The 26,949-nt window shown below is 47.6% G+C and overlaps 2 protein-coding genes across 6 annotated transcripts; both read right to left on the reverse strand.

The window, feature by feature from the left end:
* Positions 1–4,309: 4,309 nt before the first annotated feature.
* LOC102970029 (glycosylation-dependent cell adhesion molecule 1-like) lies at positions 4,310–17,808 on the reverse strand. 5 transcript variants are annotated; one of them, XR_006219981.1, is made up of 6 exons: positions 9,760–9,826; positions 7,349–7,491; positions 6,384–6,428; positions 6,147–6,298; positions 5,277–5,635; positions 4,310–5,170 (listed from the first exon to the last, which is right to left on the reverse strand). XR_006219981.1 is itself a non-coding variant. In XM_042992474.1 (4 exons), exons 1-4 carry the CDS (start codon positions 17,793–17,795, stop codon positions 5,102–5,104), a joined length of 510 nt encoding a protein of 169 aa, XP_042848408.1. In that variant the 5' UTR covers positions 17,796–17,808; the 3' UTR covers positions 4,310–5,101. The 5 variants fall into 5 exon arrangements, 1 of the variants encoding a protein (XP_042848408.1); XR_006219980.1 differs by lacking the exon at positions 6,147–6,298 and having other exon boundaries at positions 5,411–5,635; positions 9,760–10,055; XR_006219979.1 differs by lacking the exon at positions 6,147–6,298.
* A 3,943-nt stretch (positions 17,809–21,751) lies between these two features.
* LACRT (lacritin) lies at positions 21,752–25,588 on the reverse strand. The gene is made up of 5 exons (XM_007081432.2): positions 25,263–25,588; positions 23,958–24,005; positions 22,714–22,818; positions 22,250–22,336; positions 21,752–21,813 (listed from the first exon to the last, which is right to left on the reverse strand). The coding sequence occupies exons 1-5, from the start codon at positions 25,318–25,320 to the stop codon at positions 21,752–21,754; spliced, it is 360 nt and encodes a 119-aa protein (XP_007081494.1). The 5' UTR covers positions 25,321–25,588.
* Between the last annotated feature and the right edge of the window lie 1,361 nt (positions 25,589–26,949).

Raw genomic sequence — 26,949 nt, forward strand, 5'->3', positions numbered from 1 at the left:
GATGAATGGGGCCGATTTAATAAGGATGCAAAGCCGACCGAGGCCGCTAGAGGGAGCCTGGATGGGGTGAGAAACCAACGTAGAAGGGTTTGCATAGTGTCGGCGAGGAAAGGACCCGCTTAGCGGCGAGCACAGCGGCTATTAGGTTAGTTTCAAAGGGACACAGTTATTTAGGAATGAGGGGTGGCGGAGGTATTGCCCATGCCCTGAGGGGCAGGCCCAGGAATTTGTGGTCAGGACCTCCCTGCTCCCTGAGCAGTGAGAAGATGAAATACACACTAAGGGGAATTCATGCAGGAAAGAAATATAGATCTAGCCACATCTAAGTTAAATTAGTACTACTGGGAGCATTATTCCAAATTTTTAAATATCACAAGATGGCAGAAATGTCTTAAACGCCCGACTTTAAGAGAAGAGATAGTAGCATGCTCCCCACCCTCTAGTGGTAAACTGAATGTCCAAATTCACCTCTCCATGGGACGCGGGAGGCCGCTGTGGCTAAGGGCTGGCCTCCTGTATCTTGAATCCTCATTAAGGGTTCTCCCCACCGCCCCCCCCCCCAAAACCCCACAAGACTGTTGTGCATTAGATTCTGGGCACATGATTGCTCTGAGGCCTGAGAATATGCTCGTGCTTCTAAGTTTCATTGGTGTAAAGCTGGTGCCATAGTATTATTCTGCGTCCCAGTTACTCTGACTTTGAATAAGAGGGACCAGTGAGCTGCTTGGGGATAGATTAAGTTAACTTTGGAGATGCCGGGAGGAGCTGTTTACATTTCAGGGGGGAAGACCAGGATGTAGCCAGTCTCCTGCCTCCGGGCGTTAACAGTCTTGCTCCTGACTCTGGGGGGACACTCCCCAGGCTCGGGCTCTCCACCCTGCTCATCCTCACCAGGCTTGAGGCCTCACCACAGTCCGCCCTGCTGTCACACCTTGGGGGTCTGGAAACGGAGCTCCCCCCCAGGCCAGAGAGAGGACAGATCAGGTTCCTCACCCCTTCCCACGGTTGGGGAAGCTGAAGTTGCAGGGAGACTATGTGCACCTACCCCTCCCTTCAGATCCCGACCTTCTTCTCCCAAACAGCTGGAGCCCACACAGAGAACCCTCTCCAGCCCATCCCAAGAGGTCACAGGGTGTTGTCAGGTGGGGAGGCCCCGCCAGAGCCCTGGCAGCCGCGTGGGGGAAATGGAGAACTGACCTTGTGGCCGACGGATATTCTTGAGGACCGGGGATGTCCAGGCAGATGGACGAAGCTAGGTTCCTTCGGAGTGATGCCTCCTGGCTAAGAACGAGCAGAACAGGACATGGTAAAGGGAAGAATTTTGGACGTTTCATTTTCTTGCATTCTAATGTAAAAGAAAAGTATACTGAGATTTTGTTTTGTGTTACTTTTGAAATTAGGAGGGGGGGTTAGGTTCAAATTTAGAGTATTTCTTGGTTGCTAGAATTGAGGTATTTGATATTTTATGGTGCCAGGTAGTGTTTATTTTGTAACCTGCAGGTGAGCTGTACTGAACAACGACACAGCCAACTGGAGAGAGGAAACCGAGTTTCTGTTGTCTTGGAGTTAATTTTGGTCCCCTCTGGACCCAATCAAGAGGACTTGGGGGGCAGTGGTTAATTGGCCACCCCAATGATTCTAGGAGGATATACAAAGAATAGTGATGAGAACTTGTTACTTCATTTTTTGTTTGTTTGTTTGTTTGCAAGTATTAAGTGAGCAAATATATGTAAAGCACTCAGAAACTTATTTCTCCATTTCCTGTTTGGAAATCTATTTCTTATTTCCACCTTTCACATAGCAGGGGCTACAGAAATCAGTGGGCCATATGATATGGCCACTTTGGTTTTTTTGTTTTGTTTTTAAATTTTTTAATGTTTATTTATTTTTGAGAGAAAGGGTAGACAGAGCGTGAGTGGGGGAGAGGCAGAGAGCGAGCGAGACACAGAATCCAGGCTCTGAGCTGTCTGAAGCAGGCTCCAGGTTCTGAACTGTCAGCACAGAGCCCGACACGGGGCTCGAACCCACGAACCGTGTGATCATGACCTGAACCGAAGGAGGACGCTTAACCGAATGAGCCACCCAGGTGCCCCTGATATGGCCACTTTGTAGGTCAGGAATGGCCAAATATCTGTGACGTGGGAGACTGCTCTGATGCATGGCTTGTCTTCTCCTCCCCCCCTCCCCTTCCCTTCCTGTCTTTCCAGCCATACCTGTGATTGGTTGCAGATCCTAGGTCCACCTGTTAAGCCAAAAGGGTGGAGAGAAGAGAAGGTTACTCCATGTTGAGGGTGTTCCCTCTTAGAAGCACCCTCCCCACAAGAGGAGCAGGTTGGAGGGAATACTTCCCAGCCTGTTTTCCTGTGTGTTGCTTACTCTCCTTTGGGGGAAAAGTAGATGATCCTATGGGTGAGAACCCCAGAGTAGCTCATCCTGCCCTATCTCTTGTTTAGTCTGTGAATCGGGGGTGAGGTGGGGTAGGGTGGGGTGGGAATGGGGAGATGGGGTCAAAGCCGAAGGCTCCTTTGGCCTGGGGTCTCCTATCCAGTTTTAACCAAGAGCCCTGAATTTTGGGTTTATAGAACATCTGTCCAGCTGCTAGGAAGCTGGATGCTTTCACCATTATGTAATGACCCTCATGTCATTTTTTTATTGGTCTCAACTGGAGGGTCAGAACAATGAGTCTGGGGCTTTTAATCTCCAAGACACTTCAATTTTCCTAACCTAATCTTCTCAAGGAACTTCCCCTCCAATTCTTTCCTAAACTCCAGAATCTCTCACCACCTTCCTCTGTCATTTTGGCAAGAATTTATGCCTCATCTCAAGAATTTATGCCTGGCAAGAATTTATGAGAAAGACCTATAATAGAACTTTCCATCTAGGTTGGGTGATGTTTTTGGTGGAGTTGTGAGTGTGTCTTTGTATTGGAGGGGAGGGTGGGTAACTAAGGGCAGTGGGCAGGTGGAAACTTTCTGTACCAGGAAAAAGTGAAGGAAGGAAGGATGGAGATTATTTTATCTGCCCCCAGCTGTGAACACACTTCCAGTTTTTTCTGGGCCAGGGAAGCACCTGGCCTGCATTGCTGTGGGTGGATCACCCTGTTGATCTTCCAAGTGCATTTTTTTTTTTTTTATGTCCTGGGGGTAGGATAATAGACATCAGAGGTGGCTCCTGAGTTGGAAAAACTCAGTCATCCATCTGTCTTTCCTTATTCACACACAGAACACTTCACTTCTGACACTTCTGGTTCCCAGTGCGTGTGAGTTTTCTCCCATCAAGCAACTCTGGTCAACTGGGTGTCCTACAATCCAACTCAGCTCTGACAGTACCTGGAGGTTGCGTCAGCTCCCACAGGGAAAGGGCTCAGTCTCACAGGACTGTCCTCCTTCAGATGCCAATTGCAAGTCTAGGTTGTCACCTGTTCTTCTGACTGATCGGCTATAAATCATATAAATCAGAGCTTCCCATGACCCTTCCCTTGAGTTCAATTAACTTGCTTCGGCTCAGGGAAATGCTTGTTTACCAGTTTATCAGTTTATTAAAAGATATGATAGAGGATACAGTTGAACAGGCAGACAATGAAATACCCAGGGCAAGGTCCAGGAGGGTCCTGAGAGCAGGTGTTTCTATCCCAGTGGAACTGGGTGATGTCACCCTCCTGGTGTGTGGATGTGTTCACCGACCTGGATGCTCTTAGAACCTCACTGTAGAGGGATTTTATGGGGACTTTATCACATGGGGCATGATCAATCATTGACTCTGTTTCCAGCCCCTCTCCCCTCTCCAGTGAAGTAGGGGTGGGGCTGAAAATTCCAAGCTTCTAATGATGGCTTGGTCCTTCTGGCGGCCAGCCTCCATCCAGGAGCCTCCAAGAGCGCACCGGAGTCACCTCATTAGAACAAAAGATGCTCCTGTCACTCTTATCACTTAGGAACTTACAAGAGTCTTAGGATCCCCATCGCTGGGATGTGTCAAAGTCCAGATACTAGAACAGGGATGATTCCAATGTGCTTATCCCTTAGGAAATTACAAGGATTTTGAAGCTTTGTGCCAGGTTTGGGGGAACAGAGACCAATACATATATTTTCTATTATCTCATAGCTTCCTTCCTGCCTTCCTTCCTATCTCCCTTTGAATGGGCAATCTTCCTTCCGTTTGTAAGACCAAGAGAGATTTTTATTTTCCCAGTCTCTTCTTTCCCCATTTGGTCCCATATGCCTTTATAGTGAAAACTGCCCAGGGTTGTGTGTGTGTGTGGGGGGGGGGGGGGCGGGGTAATTTGGCACATATTAGGTAGATGAGTGTGACATATAGTAGACACTGGGTGGTTGTGTGGTGGTGGGTAAATGGGTAGACCCCATCCACCCTGAGGTGAAGCTGAAGTCTTGGCAAATGGGGATGTAGAGGAAGGAAGGTGGAGAGAAGATGAGAGGGCACAGGATGGGACCCTGGGAGCATAGAGTGCATGGTCAGAAAATGTGCCAGGAAGGAAATGGGGGGCTTGGAGAACCAGTAGAGTGCAGCACGTTGGGAGGTCAGTGCGGGGAAACTTTCTAGGAGGGGTAATCGTGTCCAGTTCTGCAGAGACCATGAAGAGAGGAGTAGGGACCAGAAATAGCCACTGGGCTTGTTGCTGTCAGTGATGTTGGGGGGAGCAGTTGCTGGAGGGTGTGAAAATGTAGATTGCAGGGGGTGAGGGGTGCAGGGGGTGAGGGAGCAGGGAGGCAGTGTGGATGAAGAGGAGGGGCAGCTTGAGGGGAGTCAAGACCTCACAGAGGATATTTTGGGACGTGGAGACTTGAACAGGTTGTAAGCTGAGGAGGGGAGGTTTAAAATTAGAGCGATGGGGTAACTCAGGAAGAATCCTAGTGGAGTGGGGGCCTCCGCCTTGCCTCCTGGCCCGACAAAGCCACCACAGAGCCAGACTGGGATGCAACGCTTTAATAAGGGACGTGGGGAGCTGAGAGATGGTGGTCAGGGCAAGGAGGGTTTGGGTGCCGTAGACACCAGCTTTGGCCGGGACTGGGCCTTATTATCATTAGGGCCTTATGACTTCATAGGCATGAGGGAGTAGGTTTTTTCAGATAGCTCATGGTTTCTTTTACTGTTTTGTCCACATTCTTCCCGATTTTATGGCCGAGCTTGGCCAGTTTTCCCTCTGAGGTGGTTGCTGGGGAACATTGGGAGAGAAATGGCAAAGTAAGGTTAGTCCCCTCACGCCTCCCCCACACTCCTCAGTGCTGGCACAATCAGTGGATCCTCCAAATCTCATTTACCTTTAATTTTTTCTCCCCTTCAGCTTCCTTTCTCTTTCCATCCCCAACTTTCTCCCCCAAGGTAATGTCCGGCCACCGCGTTTTTCTGTTTAATGCCTCCCTCCCGGCTTCTTCCCCTTGGCCCTGGCTCCTACCAGCCCTGGGAGTGAGTTCTGTAGTCTCTTCTGACTGAGAGGCAGCATTTCTGATACTGTCCTCCTGGGGGATGGGGTGAAGCAGCTCGGGCCTTTGACGCTTTGGTCTCCTGGTAGATTTGGTCATATCATCCTCTTCAAAAACCAGCTCTTCTCTGGAGATGAGAGATTCCTCAGAAAGGTTTTCAATGGAGACATGGTCCTTTTCAGATATCAGCTGAGCAGCTGGGACCAAGGAGATGAAATGAGGGGCAGAGAAAGAGCTCATGGTAAGCAACAGCCAGCCAGCTCTCTGCCATATCCCTTAACATGCAGAGAATGTCAGGGTTGAGCCATTGCTCAGTCCGTGTAGACCAGAATTGAGATCCAATACCCGCATCCAAATCTATGAGCACCTAAGGGCACACCCCTGATTTTGAATGCCGTTGAATAGGGATTCCATTTCTAACACATTCACCTTCCTGATGAAAAGAGATTAACTATGCAAACACCCGATCCATTGTCTGGTGCATAGGAGGGGTTCAATAAATACTGGCTCTTTTTTTCTGAGTTCTGGGTATTGCTTGAGTCTTCCTTCTCCGATAAATTGGGGGAAGCTAGCCTGAGACTGAATTGTGTTTATGGATAATCTACAAAGCAGGGTCCTGTCATATTCATGACTTTGAGGTGGTGGAGGAGCCTGGGACCGAGGAGCCCCTCCAGCATCCTCCCCTCAGGGTGAGCTGAAACTCCCTACCTGCTAACATTTGGGTATGAGATATAGTCATCTTCAATGACTACCCAGCATGAAGTGCTGTTCAAATTGTTCCCGGCCCCCAGATCTTGGCCAATTAGTGCAGCAGGAAGGATTAAGGTCCAGCGCCAGGAGGGATGGTCTCTGCTCCACTTCTTCCTCAGGTGGAGAATTCATCATTTACTGGACCATCTTTCACTACCACCAACTCCCTCTAAAGGATGCCAACATGAGACTTACGGGCATTTATGCGTTGAGCCTGCAAGTGGATCTCATCTTCTGGCTCTGAAAAATAAGGGGTTAGAGTTTCCGGAGGTCTTAAGACATTTGACATGTGAGATGCTTGTATGTACCCACTCCCCACCCAGCATTTCCACCTTCCTTATCCTGTTCTCTGTCTTAGCACTTCTTTTTGTTTTTTGTTTTTTTAATTTTTTTTAATGTTTATTCATTATTGAGAGATAGAGAGAAACTGAGCATGAGCAGGGGAGGGGTAGAGAGAGGGGGAGACACAGAATCTGAGGCAGGCTCCAGGCTCTGAGCTGTCAGCACAGAGCCTGACGCGGGGCTCGAACTCACCAACTGTGAGATCATGACCTGAGCTGAAGTCGGACGTCCAACCGACTGAGCCACCCAGGCGCCCCTGTCTTAGCACTTCTAACACACTTACATAATTTGTTTAATATGCCAATTATCTGTTTCTTTCTCCTAGAATGACATCTCAATGATGACTGAGGTCTCTGTGTTTTGTTAGTGTATCTCAAGTGCCTAGAGCTGTGTGTCTGGCACAGAGTAGGTGCTCAATAAATAGTCGTTAAATGAATGTGTGTATATGTCTTGCCCTCATTGTTACAGAGGGAGGCAGGGGGGCCCAGAGGAGGTCAGTGGCTTTGGCGTGTCCAGCACCCTCAGAGGCTGGAATCTTATCTGAATCTCTGTTAACCCATAGTCCACCTTGATTTGGGTCCAGTTGGCTCTTCTGGCCCCAGCGCCAGGATTTCTAGGGTGCAGGATTCCTGGTATCATGCGTCCTAGTCCCCTGCCTCCACACCTCAGCCATCCCGGGTGTGCACTTTTGGTTATGCGTTCTCCACACGGTGCATTACAAGGATTAAGGAGGGGTCTTCCTAATGCTGACGACTCTCCAGCGGACAGCTCAGTGACCTCTGGGGAACAAAGAGGAGTGTAGCAGAAGCCAGACTCACCATTAAGGATGGCGAGACAGGTGGAGGCTCAGGTGGCCAGCAGCAGGATGGTAAAGAATTTCATGGTGAACCTGTAGCCAGATCCGTCTTCCCTGGGGAGGCTGTTTAGTGTTGCAGAGGCAGTAGTCCGGCAGAGGCTTTATCTTGGGGTGGGAAAAGGCTCTGGGGAACCTGGTTCCAGATTGGATCTGGGGGCATTCCAGGTTTCCCCTCCCAAGTTCCCTTTTCTGAATACATTTGTTTTTAGGAAATGGAGCTTCTGGGAAACGAGTTAACAGGAAAGTAAGACCTCCAGCATTTCCCTGGCGTGGGCCATGCCAAAGGTGTGTCAGCCCCAGGCTCCACCTCTGGAAGTCCTTGGAATAACTAAGTGGGTGTGAGTTTCTCTCCTTCATGGTACTCATTATTGGTGTAATTTTATTTTTATTTGTGTGATCAGTTAATATCTCTGTGCCCCAGGAGGACAGAACTTCCGTGATGGGTGGTGAAACTATGTTTTGCTTGCCACTCTTTTCCCAGAACCTAGAAGGAGCTGGTATATAGTAGGCACCCAGAATATATCAGGAGGGTGAATGAATCAAGGAAGGTAGGCTGCAGATAAAACTCTGTCAGTTCAGGAATGAAGGAGCGTGGCCGTTATAAGAATTCTGATTACATGCCAGGTACTGTGCAGTTTGTTCATATGGGATATTTTACTTAATTCATCATGGTTGTGAGGTATGTGTTACTCATCAAGCAGGAAAAGCAATATTCACAAAGGTGAGGTCACACATCTGGGTGGATTTGAACCCATGTGAGTGTAACTCCAAACTCTATGCCTGCTACAGGTAAGGTCTGGTGGCTCCAGAGGTGGGCGAGATGAAGCAGTGAGATGCCCAAAGAGCCACATGAGAGGCGGTGGGGGACGCACCCAGGACTTGGGCCTGGCTCTGGGCCTAGGGCTGAACTCATTGATCTCCTGTGCCTCCCTCAGGTTGGAATTTTTGAAAAGTTTTTATTTAAGTTCCGGTTAGTTAACATACGGCGTCATATTAGTTTCAGGTGTATAGTGTAGTGATTCAACACTTCCGTACGTCATCCTGTGCTCATCACAAGTGCCCCCCTTAATCCCCATCACCTATTTCACTCATCCCCCCCCCCCCCACCTCTGGTAACCATCAGTTTGTTCTCTATTGTTAAGAGTTTGTTTCTTGGTTGGCCTCTCCCCCACCTCTCTTTTTCCCCCCTTTGCCTGCTTGTTTTCTTTCTTAAATTCCACATATGAGTGAAATTATATGGTATTTGTCTTTCTCTGACTTATTTTGCTCAGCCTAATACTCTCGCCCCATCCCTGTTGTTGCAAATGGCAAGATTTTATTTTTTCATAGAGTAATATTCCATTGTGTGTGTATTATATATATATATGTATATATATACCCATTTATATTATATATTTATATTTATATTATATATAATATATATATACAATATATATAATATATATATAAAACACATTTATATTATATATACACACATATATATTATATATATATATATGTATATATATATATACACATATATATATTCCACAATTTGGTTATTGTAGATAATGCTGCTATAAACATCGGGGTGCATGTATCCCATTGAATTGGTATTTTTGTATTCTTTGGGTAATTACTAGGTTGGAATTTTTGATAATCTCTCTGGGACATGTTTTGGGATCATCTCCAGGAAGGAGGGGGTCCGCTGTACCCTGAGACGGCACCTCGGGTCTTCAGCAGGGGGCGTGGCTTGCTGGGGGCGTGGCTTACGCCCTGAGGGTAAGGTCCCACCTGCAGGCCCCAAGAGAACTGTGGACTCTGTGGGCCAAGGTGGGAGGTGAAGCCTTCTTCCCCGCCCCCCCCCCCCCCCCCCCCGCATCCCCCCTGGCAGCAGCGGGAGGGAAGAGCCTGGGGGCTGGGGGTCAGCCTCCAATCGCTCTAGCCCTGCTGTCTCCTTGGTCAAGTCTTCGAAGTGAAGGAAGTTTGTCTTGGGCTGCCTCCCATCTCCCCTTCCTCCACAGTTGCCTCTTTCTGTGGCAGCCTCCCCTCCCATCGCCTGGGGCATGTAGGAACAGGGTGGGGACAGATGGAGGCATTCACAGCGAGTCCTTAAGGGTATGGTTTCCGTCCTGCAGGCTTATTTTCCAATACCCCCAATAATCCACAAGTTTAGGCCTCCATCGTTTGCAGACTAGGCTATTTCAGTGATTTCTCACTGGCCACTGGCCTCCGGCCTCCAGTCTGTCTCCACTGCTCTCCACCCTCCATGCTAATGCTAATGCTTGATGTGCAGGCCATGGCTCTACTCAAAAGTCTTTAAGGACCATCCATTACCCCTAAGATAAAGCCCAGTCTCTTGACCATGTGATCAGGGCTTTCCACGTTTCTGACCTCATCACTGGCCCCCAGGTGCTACTTCCTGCTCGATAAAATGTTGTATGTGTTCATGCTGTTCCTCCCTCAGAAATGCTCTTTCCTTTCCATCTGTCTGCTGTGTTCCGACATCACAATCCACACCAGGTGTCATTCCCTCCCTGGAGTGACCCCAGTCTTCTCACCATCGCGCCTCCCTCAGTTAGTCACCTCCGCTCTGCCGCCCTGCGATGCACTGTTCCTGTCTCCGTCTTTTCACGTTTCCACCCCGCCACTATTTACTGAGTGCCTGCCAGGTTGTAGGTGCTTGGAGATAAAATGGTGAGCAAAATCACCTGGCCCTGACCTTCTGGTTTTACTGTCTAGCATCTATCATATTCTCTCGTAATTCTCAGTTCAGATCTATTGCTCCTGCTGGTTAATTGCCATTTTGAGGACAAGAGCCACAGTTTATTTATCTCTGTGTTCCAATTTGGTTAGCACAGATCTTAACACTAGCTAAGTGCTCTAGTCTAATGATTTGAATGAGTCAATTTGCGAGTTCAAAGCTGGCCCCTGGGGGATATGTTTCCTTTTAGTGGGGAGAGAGGGACCTCTGAGAGGCCTTTTTCAACAATTAAGTATTTCAAAAGAATATATTGAACGTCTGCCATATGCCAGACATGAAATGGGTACTGGAGGTTCAACACTGAGCAAAACAGACCTGGTCCCTGCTCTCCCAGGTGGGATTGCCAGATAAAATGCAAGCCATGCAGTTAACGTATGATTTTTCAGATAAGCAGGGAATAATTGTTTTAGCCTAAAAAATATTGCATGGCACATACTTATAGTAAAACTTTGCTTACTTAACTGGGTGTTCTATATTTTATTTGGTAAACATGGCGATCCTGCCTTAGGGCTCCCCACCAGCCTCCAGCCTCGACCATCTGTCCCTCCAAGAGCCCAGCCTCGTCCTGCTCTCAGTTAAGGATTCTGGAGCAGGGCAAAGATGGATGGGAGAGCTGACTGTGTGCCGTGCGTGTAGCTTCGTTCTGAGAAAAGAGGTCACAATGGTTCTCTGCACATAGGTTCCAGACTTTGGTCAGATGATCCTGTTACTCTGGCCACTCCTGTTTGGTGAGGGAGTCAGGGTCTTATCTAGAGGTAATCACCAACGGGCTGGGCAGAAGGAAGACCAGTGGCTTCTGAGGAGGCCTGGGTAAGAGATCTGTCCATTTCTTTTTTTAAAATTAAATTAATTTTATTAAAAAATTTTTAATGATTTATTTATTTTTGAGGGAGGGAGAGAGAGAGAGAGAGCAAGCAGGGGAGGGGCAGAGGGGGAGACACAGAATCCAAAGCAGGCTCCAGGCTCTGAGCTGTCAGCACAGAGCCCCCGGAGGTACCCCAAGACTTGTCCATTTCTGACCCTCCACACTGGATGGTTCCAACCCAGGTCAATGAGATCCCTCTCAGTGAATTTTGAATGTGAGACAGAGAGAAGGAAAACTCAGCCGCTCCCTTCCTCTCCATTTAACAGGTCTGGGATGTAGTGTGGGAATTTGCATTTTGAAACCAGTGTCCAGGGCCTCCTGGATGGTTCAGCCGGTTAAGCGTCCGACTTCGGCTCAGGTCATGATCTCACAATTCTGTGAGTTCGAGCCCAGCGTCGGGCTCTCTGCTGTCAGCGCAGATCCTGCTTCGGATCCTCTGTCTCCCTCTCTCTCTCTGCCCCTCCCCCGCTCGTATGCACGTGCTCTCTCTTTCTTTCTCTCAAAAATAAATAAACATTTGATGGGGGCACCTGGGTGGCTCAGTCCGTTGAGAGTCCCGACTTCGGCTCAGGTCATGATCTCACAGCTCATGAGTTTGAGCCCCATGTCAGGCCCTGTGCTGACAGCTGGGAGCCTGTAGCCTGCTTCAGATTCTGCGCCTCCCTCTCTCTCTGCCCCAACCCACTCGCATTCTGTCTTTGTCTCTCTCAAAAATAAACATCAAAAAAAAAATTTTTTTAAATAAATAAACATTTGAAAAAAATTTTTTAAAAAATAAATAAAACCAGTGTCCAGAGAAATTCTAATGCAGGGGTGTTGAGGAATACACTCCCTTCAGCAATAGGGTGGCTTTTAAACAAAAGCTCAAACTCTTTTTTTCTGGTAAGGATTTTGGGAGGGAGAAAGTCTATTGTTTTGAGTGTGTGTGTGTGTGTGTGTGAGAGAGAGAGAGAGAGAGAGAGATTACTATGGTGGTTGCCGGCTGGAATGTTGGAGGTTGGAGAGAAGGAGGAGGAGACTAACATTCTGTGAGCGTCTGATCTGGAGCCAGACGCACGATGATTTTAATTCTCACACTGATCCATAGGGTGGTATTGATGGCAGATTGGAAAACTGAGGCTCAGAAAGGTGAAGTAAATTTAGCAAGGGGATATAGATGTCACCTGACATGACTGGGATTTGAATCCAGATCTGTTTGGCTCTGATTTCCATGCTCTTCTCACCATGGCTCACCGCCCCCACGAAGCATCGCGAGTGTTGACTCCACAGTGCGTTAACCATAAACCCTTGCTTTTCCAGAGGGGATCCATTTTACATATTCTGTGCTGTTTCTTCCAGACCCATTGACTACCCTGGGAAATCAATGTTTCTGCCTCAAATCACTTCCCAGACTGCCTGTCATCCCCGGGGAGCAGGGTGCAGACTGCCTGTCATCCCCGGGGAGCAGGGAGTTGCTCAGAGGGTAACAGAGCCAGAGGGAGATGAAACAGGAAAGGGTTCAGGAGGGAGTCAACAGTTCAGTGCAGAAAGATCGCACTTCCAGGGGACTCTGGAGCATCCAGGGAGGGAGAGCAGCTTCTGTCTTGCTTCTCAGTCGGGCTCCAGCAGCTCTTCCTGAGTGAGTCCGTTGTTCCCTTCTTCAGGGTCCATTGCTTGCAAGTTCACTCCAGCCATACCCAGTTTCTCTGCCGGAAGGTCTGGGCCAAACTTGACTCTGCCTGGGCAGTCTGTGGAAAAGACTCTCCATCTTGGAGATGGGGCCTTGATAATGTTGTCCACGTGCACTGGCTGCTCTGTGCCCCCTAGAAGGCCTGGCGTGCTGCACTGGGGGTCTGCGAGAGCTGATGGAGAGGCTACCCTGAAAGCTGCAGTTTACTAGGGTGCCTCTTGAGCACCCACTCACCCACCCCTGGGGCCCTGGGCATGCTTTCCCCCTCTCCTCTGAAAGCCCTACCAACCACCCCTCAAACTACACACATAATATCCGATACGCCATTGATGCCTTATTACCGTCTAATTCACAGGCCCCATTTAAATGTGGCCAGTTGTCTCGATAATGTCCTTTATGACAAAAGGACCCAATCCAAGATTATGCATAGAATGCTGTTGACACAGTTCCTCAGTCTTTCCTTGATTTTCATGGCTTTTCCTCTTCCGCAGATGAGGGGCCAATTGTGGAGCATGTCCCCCACTTCGGGTTCATCTGATGTTTCCGCATTATTAGTGGCAGGTTCTGCATTTTTGGCAAGAATATCAGCAAGCCATACTATATTCTTTATATTATATTCTATCAGGTGGTTCGTAATTTTGATTTGTCCCATTTTTGCGATGTTAACTTTGATCGATCGATCACTGATTAACCAGACGTCTGCCAGTTTTCTCCAGTGTGAAGTTACTCTTTTCCTTCTTTGTAATTAATATATATATATTTTGTTGCAAAGTAATTTGAGGCTATGTAAATATCCTGTTCCTCGTCAAACTTTTACCAATTAGTTTTAGCACTCATTGATGCTTTCTGGCTGAATTACTTAGGCTGAATTACTTATTCCTGCGATGGTTGCCAAATAGTGATTTTCTAGGTCAATCATTCCCTCTACATTCATTAGCTGTCATTCTGCTGTAAGGCAAATCTTTCTCACTTCCCCATTTATTTATTCATTTATTTATATCAATATGGGCTCATAACTTCCTATTTAGTCAATGAATTATAATTTTGTTACTACCATTGGTTTTCATTATTATTATAATCTTTTATAATACTTTTCTTCTCCATTGACCATGGTTAGTCTGAAACAAGTTGGCCATAGCGGGAGTAAGCTAGCCTTTTGGTTAGCTTGTGTATTCTCTTGTCATGTCTCCATCATTCTTTGAGCAGTTTTTCCTTTCTGGCACAGCAAGGCATTCCAGACTCATCGTGTATTTTCTCTGCGCCAGCCCTGCCTGGTAGCAGCCATTTCTGCAAGGAACTCTGCTCTCTTAATGGTATTTAGAAACAAAGATTCGGGCTCTTGGTGTGCTCATTGTTCTTGAGATGTCACCACTTCCAGGCCCTTCCAAGGTCAAAACTAGGGAATATATGAATGTATGTACATATACACATGTGTGTGTATGTATGTGTATTTGTACAAATAAATAACACATGCACATTTACATCTAGATGTATTTCTGCATCTATTTACATATACTGAAAACCATGAGTTTTCATTGTTATGCCCAATTTCAGTCTGGCACCATAGAATTCAGGCCTGCTCACCCTGCAACACATAGACCCCCCCACCTCCCCTGCCTGCTTGGGCTCTGATACCCCACGAGAGGCCACCACCTTTCCCCTTGTCCCTGCTTTCCCTGGGCAGATACCCTCCTCATGGCTCTACACTTCCAACACCCTGCTCCGGCTTTCCAGCGATGTACCACCCCCCCCATCCTTCCCGCCCCTGCAGACACCTACCTTGCTGGGTTCTGCCTACTGGCTTTTGTACAGGATTATTCAGGGAGGAAGTCAGGAATGCAAGCATAAGATGCGTGTTTGAATGCAGTTGAGAGGACGACAAAATGAAGCGGCTACTTTCTTATTGATATATCCTCTAATTCACTGTTTATAGTGTAGTTTTGCTTTGCGATCCCATCTGAGAATCTTTTGCTTTTAATGCATGAATTTGTGCTATTTTAATTTATTCATATAAATGACACGTGTTTGATACTTGTTTTATCTTTTTCATGCTGTCCTTCCACTTTACAATTTTTTATCATTTATATTTGGCTACATGACCTATTTATTTTTTCTCTTTTATGTGTATTTCTTCTGATAATATAAAAGATTCAGTTTGTTTATAGTCTTAGTGATTATCTTTATAACCATAACTTCAAGTGATGTACTCAATGCTGTATCACTTAGATTGATTCCCTCCACCAGCAATGATTAAAACAGTGTACTTCTACTTCCTGCTCTCCTCTTTACCGTCTGATTTTCATGGATAATAGGACTAGTGTTACTTTTTCTAGTGATTTCCTTTATGCTTACAATTTAAAAAAAAAAAATTTTTTTTTAACGTTTATTTATTTTTGAGACAGAGAGAGAGAGGGAGACACAGAATCGGAAGCAGGCTCCAGCCTCTGAGCCATCAGCCCAGAGCCCGACGTGGGGCTCGAACTCACGGACCGCGAGATCGTGACCTGAGCTGAAGTCGGACGCTTAACCGACTGAGCCACCCAGGTGCCCCTACAATTTTTTTTTTAATGTTTATTTATGTTTGAGACAGAGAGAGACAGTGCGCGTGAGGGAGGGGCAGAGAGAGAGGGAGACACAGAATCTAAAACAGGCTCCAGGCTCCAGAACCCGACGTGGGGCTCGAACCCACGAACGGTGAGATCATGACCTGAGCCCAAGTCGGATGGATGCTCAACTGGCTGAGCCACCCAGATGCCCCGATTTCTTTTATACTTTAGTTACTTGCTTTTGCAGGTTAAAAATAGTTTTTGATACTCTAACTATAAAAGTTGCACGTGTCACCTGATTTATATTAACTCCTGCTTGCTGTTCCATCCCAGCCGTCCCCATGCTGATCTTTGGTTACGTTCTCATAGTTTATAACACTTACTCTGCTCTGTAACCATAATTCCTGCAGCGACTTGAGCTTTTTTCTTTTATTTTTTTTTATTAAAAAAAATTTTTTTTAACGTTTATTTATTTTTGAGACAGAGAGAGACAGAGCATGAACGGGGGAGGGTCAGAGAGAGGGAGACACAGAATCTGAAACAGGCTCCAGGCTCTGAGCTGTCAGCACATAGCCCGACGCGGGGCTCAAACTCATGGACCGCGAGATCACGACCTGAGCAGAAGTTGGACGCTTAACCGACTGAGCCACCCAGGCGCCCCTGAGCTTTTTCTCTTGCACTGAAATGGATTTAGCATTCACACCCAATCCTTTTATCTCATTTTCTGGAGGCTGGTTGGAGTTTATGTCTAATAGTGTTTTTGAAAAGGGTTCACAGGAATGAAATGCCCTGAATTTGGCATCCTGGAAATACGTGTCTGTTGCCTTTAGTCTCGTAAAATAGTTTGATTTAGTACAAAGTGTTTGGGCCTCATTTTTCTTCTTCCAGAGGACTTTGTAGGGATTTCTTCACTGTCTTTTGGTGGTGTAGTCTGGAGGCGACCTGAATATATTTTTTTCCCCCTCAGCAAATGTGTTGGTAGTTTTGCCTGAATGCCCAAATATCCTTCATCTTTGAAGATACTGAACTTTATTGGGCCAGTTCTCAGCATTAGTCTTTTTGAATCGTTCACTGGTGTCAAGTATATTGAGGGAGTTGTGCAACCAACCTCCAGAACTCTGTCGTCTTGCAAAACTGAAACTCTATACTCACTAAACAGCGGTTCCTGGTTTCCTCCTACACACCCCCCCCCCACCGCCCCCCGCCCCGCCCAACCAGATTTCGATTTTCTTCTGTTTTTAAGGAACACTGTCTTCAATTATGTTTTTCTTTTCTAGGTGTTCTCTTTTTCAGGAGCGGGAAGTATACGTGTGGCAGATCTGGTTACAGACGAGGTGTTCTTGGTTTTAGTCCTCTGAGCATATCGTGTCCCTTGGAGAAGTGTGTTGTCGGCTCTGCCCATGAGTGTCATAATGGGACGCTGAGTCAGCATCCTCCCTCCATTTGGTTCCAGTTTCAGGGGACTTGGCAGGAGTTCTTCATAGAAAGTGTTATTTGGGGTTGTAAGTGCTTTCTATTTTCACCCCAAGTGGAATTTACATATCTGTGCGAATTGTTTTTGTTGTGATCAGTCAACTGGTTTCAGAGATAAGAAGTTGGTAGATTTGTCTTTACTCCTCCTCTTTATATTGGAATTATGTTACTGTTTTTTCCCCTTAATTTTTATGTAATTTATTTAGAATATAATCTATATCTGAACATTAAACATCCATAATCCCAGAAAGCAGGAAAACAAGCCAGAAAGAAGCCAATTTTAATTAAGCAATTATTATTTTTTGGTATTTCCTGAAATTTGCGGGGGGGGGGGCGGGAGGGAGGTAAATAGCTGCGGTTAGACTTCCATGTGTTAGCGCGTGTGTACCTTGAGGGGTTTGCTGGTAGATAACCACACGGCCGGCCCCCACCTCCCAACCAGAGTAAGTGTTGGAGTGGACAGACCCGTACCACCAGGGGGAGCTGTCTGCTCCTTTTTTCTGTGGCCTGCCTGGGTCCTCCAGGGTTGCCATTGCATCCCGCCTGGGGGTTCCTCCGAAACGGTATCTGGGGAAGCTCTTCCCCTTCATCAGGCTTTGTCCCCATTGCGGTGCCTCCAAAGGCACCTGTGTTTGGATGTGCGGTGGCTGAAGTTTTTCTCCTTTGAGGCTAGAGGACCTGGGGTGCGTCAGGGTGCTAGAAGGCAAATAGCCCAGGAGACTGGGTGGGTATTATCAGTGGGGAAAATGGGACAAGTGTTGTGTGTAGGTATGGGCCTCAGTGGATGGTGCTACATGAATCTCCTTTAAGTACGCAGACCACTCGTTGGGGTGCCTGGGTGGCTCAGTTGGTTCAGGGCCTGACTTCGGCTCAGGTCATGATCTGCGGTCCCGCGTCAGGCTCTGTGCTGGCAGCTCAGAGCCTGGAGCCTCCTTCAGATTCTGGCTCCTTCTCTCTCTGCCCCCACCCCTCCACTCTCTGTCTCTCTCTCTCAAAAATAAAAAAAATAAAAATACACAGACCACTTGTTAAGCATCTGTTACCTACTGAGCATTAGCGATCTCACGCAGACTCACTTCTGCCAGCCACCTGCCTGGTGGAGAAGCACAGCATGCCGAAAACACGTTCTGAGAATAGAGAGGTGTAGTGTAACCCCCCTGATGGTTTTCTCATGGTTTTCTCTTTCTCATAATGCAAGCGCCCGACCTAAGCTTTGATTGGCACAGCATCCACTTCCAAGGGGGTTATGACTAAAGACTAGATGAAGTCAGCCACATGACTGGATAAAAAGCCAGGCTGCCTTCTTTCACTCGAGCTCCTTTGGTTTAGAGGTCTTGGTTGGTTTCGATAACTAACCCTTTGGGCTGCTTGTTTTTCCTCTTTTAGCACTTAAAAAAATTTTTTTTTAACACTTATTCATTTTTGAGAGAGAGAGAGACAGAGCATGAGCAGGGGAGGGGCAGAGAGAGAGGGAGACACAGAATCAGAAACAGGCTCCGGACTCTGAGCTGTCAGCACAGAGCCGGATACGGGGCTTGAACCCGCAAACTGTGAGATCATGACCTGAGCTGAAATCAGACACCCAACTGACTGAGCCACCCAGGTGCCTTAACTTTAAATTCCTGCTTTTATGTTTTAAATTCATCAATAAAGAGTGAGCCTATGAAACCCTTGACCCCAGTAAAAGCGGAAGCCCAGGCCTGTGTGCTCTCTGTTTCTGCCCACCACCTTCCTGTGTGGTGCCAGGTGCGCTATGTCATTTACGGGGCTTATAAGTAATGACCTTTTCTTCCCCCCAAAGTTTCACAATGGTTACTGCCGAAGGGCATCTTGCAATCATAAGAAAAACCACGAAGGCCACCACATTGGTTATTGATAGGCTGAGACCAGCACAAAACCACAGTATGGAGACATTAATTTCACAGGATGAAAATGGAGAGGAGGGTGGAAGTGGTGATTTATTTAACTTTCAGCTAATGTTTATCGAGTGCCTGCTATGTTCCGGAAACTGTTTCAGGCACTGGGGATGCCTCAGTGAAAAGAATAGAAACCCTTGCCCTCATGGTGCTTACATTCTAGTGAAGAAAACAAAGAAAACAGACAAGTAACTTATATAGTATATTAGATAGTGAGAAATGCTACAAAGTGAATAAGTTCTAGAGATCTGCGTTACAACATGGTGCCTATAATTAACAATACAGTGTCATGGCTTAAAAACTTGTTGAGGGTTAATCTCATGCTAAGATGCCAAGTGTTCTTAACACACACGTGTGCACACATAGGCACAAGAAATCTTTTGGAGGTGATAGATATGTTTATTACCTTGATTGTGGGAATGGTATCATGGGTATATGCGTATGTCCAAACTCACTAAAATGTATGCATTGACTACATGCCATTTTTTGTGTATTAAAAATATCTTAAAATAGCTGAAAAAAAAAAGAAGTGCTAAGGACAAAAATAAAGCAGGGAATATATGCGGGAAGTGGCAATTAAAAATTTTTTTTAATGTTTATTTATTTTTGAGAGAGAGAGAGAGAGAGAGAGAAAGCACAGGTGTAGGAGGGGCAGAGAGAGAGAAGGAGACACAGAATCCAAAGCAGGCTCCAGGCTCTGAGCTGTCAGCACAAAGCCCAACGTGGGGCTCAAACTCACGGACTGCAAGATCATGACCTAAGCCAAAGTCGGACGTTTAACTGACTGAGCCACCCAGATGCCCCTAAAAACATTTTTTTTTAGAACAAACTATCGGAAAGAGAAATTAAGAAAACAGCTCCATTTATAATAGCATCAAAAAGAATAAAAATAGTTAGGAATACATTTAACAAGGTGGTGAAAGATGTTTACAGTGAAACTCTAGGAGATACATGTCAATATAATGCAACATTATTCAGCCATGACAAAGAAGGAAATCCTGCCATTTATATCAGTGTGGCTAGAACTTGAGGGCATTAGGCTAATTGAAATAAGTCAAACAGAGAAGGGTACATTGTGTATTCACTCACTTATGTAGGATCTAGGAAAACCTGAATTTGTAGAGACAGAGTAGATTGGTGGTTGCCAGGAGCTGGGAAGTGGGGGAAATGGGTGACAGAGGACAAAGGGTATGAAGTTCTGGTGATAACATGAAAGTCAGGAGCATGAAGAGAGGATGCGTTTGGGGATGGGGGTGGGGGTGTGTATTACTTTCCTAGGGCTTCCATAATAAAGTCAAATGGATGACTTTGAATGGCAAATTTATTGTAGGGCCATACTCTCTCTGAAACTGGTAGGGGAGAATCCTTTCTTGCCTCTTCTAGCTTCTGGTGTTTGCCGGCAATTCTTGGCGTTCCTGGTCTTACCAGTGCATCACTGCAGTCCCTGACTCCATGTCGCATGGTCATCTACCCTTGATGTGTCTTCACATCATAGGTGACTCTATGTCCAACTTTCTCTCTTCTTTTTTTTTTTTAAATGTTTATTTTTGAGACAGAGAGAGACAGAGCATGAACGGGGGAGGGTCAGAGAGAGAGGGAGACACAGAATCTGAAACAGGCTCCAGGCTCTGAGCAGTCAGCACAGAGCCTGACGCGGGGCTTGAACTCACGGACCGCGAGATCGTGACCTGAGCCGAAGTCGGCCGCTTAACCGACTGAGCCACCCAGGCGCCCCCAACTTTCTCTCTTCTTATAAGGACAGTAGTCATATCGGATTATGGGCCCACCATGGTCCAGTATGACCTTCGCTAATTTATATCCGCAATGATTCAATTTCCAAATAAGGTTAAAACTTCCACAAATCTTTTTGGGGGACACAACTGAACACATAAAAGGGTGGCAGTCTACTTGAGTGTGAAGTGCCCTATTTACCCAGTGTTGATTGTAACTGGCACTCAGGGGGGACCTGCTACTGGAGGTCTCTCTGTGCTTCGTAGGCAGTGCTCTCAGAAATGGAGAATGTGTCGTCATGGTGGGAGGAGGGAGGAAGGAGATGAATTTCTTCACCCCATTTAAAACAGGGTCTATGTCGGGGTGCCTGGGTGGCTCAGTCGGTTAAGCATCTGAGTTTGGCTCAGGTCATGATCTCATGGTTTGTGAGTTCAAGCCCCACATAGGACTCTGTGCTGACAGTGTGGAGCCTTCCTGGGATTCGCTCTCTCCCTCCCTCTCTCTCTGCCCCTGCCCCCCTCTCAAAATAAATAAATAAATACATAAAAAATAAATAAAACAGGGTCTAGGTCAAATGCTCTCACTCCCAGGATAGAGGGGGTGGGTGTTAGGTGGGGTGGAGGAAGGACCATCTAGAATCAAGGACTCTGGGAGTGTTAGAAAGCACACCCTGCCACACACCAGGCTTGGGAAGAGGGTTGGCAGGAGAGCGTTGTCCTGTCTTCCTCCACAGTCATGAATATTCTTCCCCTGCTCACCTGTGTGCAGAGTGTGACGTGCGATCCCAGACTGTGGTGGAGGGAAACGGGGTACGCTAATCACATGGATTGTTGCAGTGGGTTAATAGGCCTTTTAGTCAAGTGCCAGCTCTCACTGCAGCGGCTCATTATTTTACTGATCTGGTCTAATTAGCCATTGCCCTTCACTTGGGCCCAGTGTAGAAAGGGTGAATGGGAGGCAGGAGGGATGCATTTTTAATAAGGGCACCAGAAAATGGCTTTAATAGAGTGACTCGGGCTTTGACTATTTTCAGGATGACAAATCCTGGTTCTTTGGAGGTTGATTTAATTTTTGGAAATGCTCAAATGTCATGAGGCACTCTATGTGAGCGATTAGACCAGAACTGGAGAGGCATTTGCACTAGAAGGAGGCCCAGCACGTGTGGCTGGTGGCTCAGTGCAAATGAAAGGGTTTGTTAGGGGTTGTGTCCTCAAGGAAGGCTTGACAGGCCCAAGGGCCTGGGTGAGGACACCCAGGGTCTCTTGGCATTCCAGCGGATGGCTTTGCTCCCCACCTCCTCCCGGGCCCGCCCCACAGAGCACAGGCACACAGCATGTTGGATGCTTCAGTTTAATCGTTCTGGGCTGCAAGCATGTTTAAGGCTTTGAGTCCAGGGGCCCTGTTCTTTTCAAATTCTTAGATTCAACTTAGAAGAAAGGAACTGGGAACGAATTTCTTCAGTTTTTCTGCTAATTCAACTCCACCTAGAAGAAAGCAGAGGTGAGAATGAGGCTCACAGGCCCCAGGCCCCAGCTCCACCCTGTCCATCCTCCTCAACTCCCTCTTCTGCTTTGCAACCTCACCCAGCCCCTGGACAGCTTTGCGTGGGAGTCAGAGGGATGGAAGGTGGATTCGCCAGAGCCTCAGGGACCCGCCCGCTCCTTCCCCATCTGGGCAGGCTCTGCAGTGGGAAGGCTGGCGCTGAGACCCAGGGGCAATCTGGCATCAGGCAACCCTGTGGTTTGAGTGTGTGTGAGAAATTGGGGACAATTTGAAGACAACAGGAGGGAAGATTCAGTGGGGAGGGGCTGTGGCAGTTCCAGGTCTCTGGGCAAGGGGGTCCTGACCTACCTCCTGCCCCTGGATGATGAGTGGTGAGTATTCCTGTTCCCACAAGGCTCTGCCTTGGGATATACTCACGTTCATAAAGTTTTCCTTCACGCAGTTTTTTTCTTGCTTCTTGAAAGCCATGTTCTGCTACCAAGCTACCTTTGCTCACCAGGAATTCTAATTTTGGAGCAGAAGAATCACATTAGCAGAAAAGTCCCATCATTTCGAGAAAACTCCCCCTTCCCCCTCCTGCCCCTCACCAGACATTGTTCCTATACAAATCCCTAAAGTGAAGAAGTTTTGCTGAGGGGCCCAGCTTCTTCTCTTAGGAAGGCGGGTGGGCCAGGAAAGAAACCATGGAGGGTGCAGGCAGCAAAATCTATCGCGGAAACTGTGTGAGTGGGTACAGTGTGAGCCCCTACTTGTGACTTTACGGTCAGGGGAATGAGTATGTCTGCTTCTCCCTGGACTCGTCTCTGTGGGAGGAAGTGTCATGGAGGCCTGCCACCAGAGATTCCTCTGGGTTGTCATCTGGCGTAGAGACAGAGACTTACTCAGTGGGTTTAGTCCTTCTTTACTTGTGGTGGCGCTGTTTGGCTCCTGGGGTGTCTCTTGGGGTGAAACAGTTTCCGCTGGAGATGTAGTCACTTCAGGTTCAGCTGCAAACACGCCAATTTGTTGATTTTAGCAAAGTCAAATGGTTTTTAGTTTTGGAACGAGTGGCAGAGCCCAGGATACCTAGTATGTGCTGGGGGCCAGGCTACGGAGATGATACGATTTCTACACACAAGTGCCTGTGAGGGACTGAACGTTTATGTCCCCCTCCAAATTCATATATTGAAATCCTACCCCTCAGTATGATGGTCTTAGGAGGTGGGGCCTATGATGTAATTAGGTCATGAGGGTGGAGCTCTTATGAATGGGATTAATGTCTTTATAAAAGAGACCCCAGGGCTCTTTCTGCCATGTGAGGATGTGGTGAAAACTCAGCAGTCTGTAATCTGGAAGAGGGTCCTTACTAGAACCTGATCATGCTGGCCCCTTGATCTTGGATTTCCAGCCTCCAGAATTGTGGGAAATAAATGTCTGTTGTTTAAGCCATCCAGTCTGTGGTGATTTGCTGTGCAGCCCAGATGGACTAAGACAGTGCCTCTTGGATGGCAGGGTTGGAGGGCAGGGTTGCATGCTTCTAATGGGCAGGGTTGGGGAGGTATTTGGGCTAGGATATGGGGGGAATCAAGGAGCTAGTCAGAGCGACGCTGGGTCTTGAAAGCAGGATTTTGTCAGGGAGGATATTCTAAAGGGGCTTCCTTGGGGGCAGGAAGTCGTCAGTCAGCCAGAGTTCTGGGGAAGGTGTGTATAGGATAGGAATGGAGAATGCAAACAAGTTCAATTTAGTTGATGTGGGCTGTACATGAAGGAGAAGCATGGAAAACCAGGATGCAAACGGAGTCTGAAGCTGGATATCGGGCAACTTGCTAAGGAGTTGGGAGTTACAGGAAGGGTGTGTAGGTGAAGGTATTAATACCGCATGGGTATAATTTCCCTTATCACTCAACCTCATCTTTTTCTCCCTTTTATCCGTAACAAACCCTTTCCCCATTCTTCCTACTGATCTTGCCTGCCTGGGTTGTCCCATTTCATCCTTAGCCTTGTTGCACCCCCATCCATGCTCCTCTTGTTACCACCAAGAGCAGGACCCACCCCCACCCCCCATTCCTCTTCCAGCCTCCACCCACATCCCTGGCTGTTAGACCCTCCCCTTGAGCACAGGGACAGGAGGGACAGAAGGACTCACTGGCCACAGTCCCCGGAGTAGCCTCGGTGGGATCAGAAGAGGCATCTTCTGCAGTGGAAGAAAGAGGTGACAGTAAGGACTGAACCCGACCCATCTGAGCCATCCTACCTCCCATTCTGTATCCTCAGCTCTAAGGAGAGTTCATGGACACAGGGAGACACGTTTCTCTATTGGTGAAATGTGCCCTTCTGCCTCATCAGTAGACCCACCAAGCACTCTGTCTGGTGTTTAACCCCTCCTACAGTTGTTTGAAGCAGGTTCTCCCGGGAGAAGTGTAATATGCTCTGAAAACTGCCCTTCTCCAGATTGCCTCTGGCCTGTGAGGGTGCCGTGAGATTCGCGCCAGGGAATTGGCTGTGGTTGGAGGCGCTCAGGCTCCTCTGTGGCTGAGGGGGACAGTGCAGGGGCCATGCGGCCATGCATGAGTGATTTCTGGGATTGGACTCCAGCCCTCCTTGTCTCTGTTCTTTCAACACAATGTTTATGCAAAGTGCTCTGCTAAGTGGAGGGGGTTCAGTGCTGAAGAAGGTGGAAAGACCCTGCCCTGACCCAGCTTACATTCCATGACATAATTATTGAGTCACTGTGTGACGGTGCTAGAGGGGTAAGTGCGGAGTGGTGTGATAACAGCAAGCAGGGTCTAATTTTTCCTACATGTTCATGGAAGGCTTTTTTGAGGAATTGATATCTGAACTGAGATTTGACAGATGAGAAAGCATTGGCCAGGTGACATTCTGGATTGGCTGGAGGAGAGTGACAAGGAGTGGAAAAGAATTCCAGGCAGAAAGAAGAGCAAGAAGGAAGGCCCCAGTGTTCGAGGAGCAGCAGGGTTGTCCTGGCACGAATAGCGCTTTTCTTTCTTTTTCTTTTTGCTCTTCTCAGGAAGAGGCATCCAGAGACACAAGGCCATGGGCAGGGCCCATTGCTTGGCAAATGGACCATGGGCTAGATTTCAGCCCCCTCCATCCCCTGCCTGGCACCCCTGTGCAGGGGACAACCTGCACCTCTATGTGGTGGCCCAGAAGGCCTACAGAGGGCCAGGGTGGCTGGAGCATAGTGGATAAAGTGGATAAAGGAAGGTGTATGAGGGGATGGGCTGGAGAGCAGACAGCGCCAGGGGGTTCCTGGCTCCCTGACCAACGCGGGTAAAGAGCCTATGGGCAGAGAACTGGGGGCAGGAGTCACTTGCAGGAACAGGAGGAGCCAGGACAGCACTGGGAGAGAAAGAGAAAAATGAAGACAAGAGTTAAGGCTTCCCTGGACTGTCAGGGCTCTGGTGGGGTACAGGGGAAGGGCCATACTCACGGGCACAGACCAGGGCCCCAGCCAGAGCTGCCAGGAGGAGGAGAGCTGAGAATCTCATGCTGTGGAGTGAGAAGCAAGTATAACCACAGAATCCTCAGAGGGTCCAGGAATACCAGTGCAGATACTCCTGGGCCCTTTTAAGGATACCGAGGGCCAATGGGAATCAAGTTTGGAGGGGTGTGACTTCCGTGTCCTCCTCCCCTTCTTCCCCAGACTGTCACTTGCTAAGTCAACAAGGGATATCTGGGGCTGGCTAGTAGCTGGCATCCTTTCCCTACTGACTTCCAGCCATCCTTTTCCTCCCCCCTTCCTTCTCCTTCCTATTTGCCCTCTGGCTTCACATCCTTGGGATCTCAGGGACCAGATGCAGAGCAAATTTTGTTTGGGGAGATTCTAGAATGTGTCTGTTGATGGTATTAATAGGACTGGCGTCTCCCCCAGGAGGAGGTTGGGTGTTTGTAAGATCATGTTGTCTACCTTTTGCCTCGATCTGTACAGGACTCCGTGCAGGGGCTTGAAGGTTTCCCCAGACTACGTGAGCTTCCTTCCCCAGGAGGCCACACTCAGAACATCTGGGGACTAAGTTCATGGTTCCTTTCTCCTCTTGAGGGGACGGGTTTGGAGGCATGAATGACTTCTCTGGAGTTGTCTCCTGCTCTTGAAGTTATTATCTAACCCCTAGGAGGAACTCCTAACCCTCAGATGGACCCCTGTCAACCTCTATCATCAGGCCCAACTGATGGGAGCCCCTGTTTCTCAGAGCATCTTCTGATTACAGGACAATGGTGGTTCACTGAAGTTGGAACTTGGTTCTTCCTTCAAGTGGGGAGCTGATCCATGGTGTGAACAACCCAGAGAAGCAGATAATTGTGTTTGACTTGGGATTTCTTCCTTCCTTGAGCTGGCATTCAAAAGGCCTGGATCTTGAGTTCTGGCTTTGGCATATACACAGGATGGTACATTGCTATATACTGAAGACCTTAGGGTTTTCATCTGTCGTCTGGGAGTTACAGCTGCTATGTACAAAACTGTGATGGAAATAAAGTGAGATAATACATGACAAAGCATTTTTTCAACAATAAAATTCTATGCAGATGTGTGGGATACTTGTAGTTTGCAGAAGGCTCATCTTTCTGGGTAGGTTTGGTTCAGGCTGGTGCTGAATGCCAAATAGAATGGGGTGAAGGAGACACAGGAGACGGTTGAAGAGGTGGTGGGTGGAGAATAGGGTTCTGTATACAAGTTTGTGACTCTCATTTGCTTGGTGTTGGCTTTTGCCAGGCCCTGGGTGGTCCTGCAGCTTTCTGCCTCAAGGCTGTTCTGAAGATTGGTGTGGAGAGGGGGTATCAGGAAGTTTATAACATGAGGGTGCTTGGGTGCTTGGGTTCAGAGCATTAGTCTCCTCATAAGATAAAGGAAGAGAAAACTGATGGAGTGGGACATCACAGGCATGAGGGGTGGGTCCTTTGGGGCTATCCTTAATCTAGGTTTCACCCATCCTTAACCTGCAGGTAAGATGACAATGACATTCAGGAGGTTGATCTGCTCCAGTCATGTCAAGTAGGAACTGGGTTTAAAGCAACTGCTCACCCACTAACTCCCTGTGTGATTTGATACTTAAGATTTATCTGGCATTTAATGATGGCCAGTAGGCGAAGAAGAGGGGTGCATTGAATTAATGCAGGGA

Source organism: Panthera tigris, chromosome B4 (genome assembly GCF_018350195.1).
Source record: "Panthera tigris isolate Pti1 chromosome B4, P.tigris_Pti1_mat1.1, whole genome shotgun sequence".
Taxonomy (NCBI): domain Eukaryota; kingdom Metazoa; phylum Chordata; class Mammalia; order Carnivora; family Felidae; genus Panthera; species Panthera tigris.

Bases quoted from the DNA above. Each gene is read 5' to 3' on its own strand.
- LOC102970029 (XM_042992474.1), bottom strand. From the start codon at position 17,795: ATGCTGTGCTTCTCCACCAGGCAGGTGGCTGGCAGAA. The intron at 6,429-17,758 runs GTGAGTCTGCGT...CTTATTTTTCAG, and splicing joins CAGGCAGGTGGCTGGCAGAA to AGCCAGAAGATGAGATCCAC. The intron at 5,171-5,276 runs GTAAATGAGATT...AATGTTCCCCAG, and splicing joins AAGGGGAGAAAAAATTAAAG to CAACCACCTCAGAGGGAAAA.
- LACRT (XM_007081432.2), bottom strand. From the start codon at position 25,320: ATGAGATTCTCAGCTCTCCTCCTCCTGGCAGCTCTGGCTGGGGCCCTG. The intron at 24,006-25,262 runs GTGAGTATGGCC...CTTCCACTGCAG, and splicing joins TGGGGCCCTGGTCTGTGCCC to AAGATGCCTCTTCTGATCCC. The intron at 22,819-23,957 runs GTGAGTCCTTCT...GCGTGTTTGCAG, and splicing joins TACTCCGGGGACTGTGGCCA to CTGAACCTGAAGTGACTACA.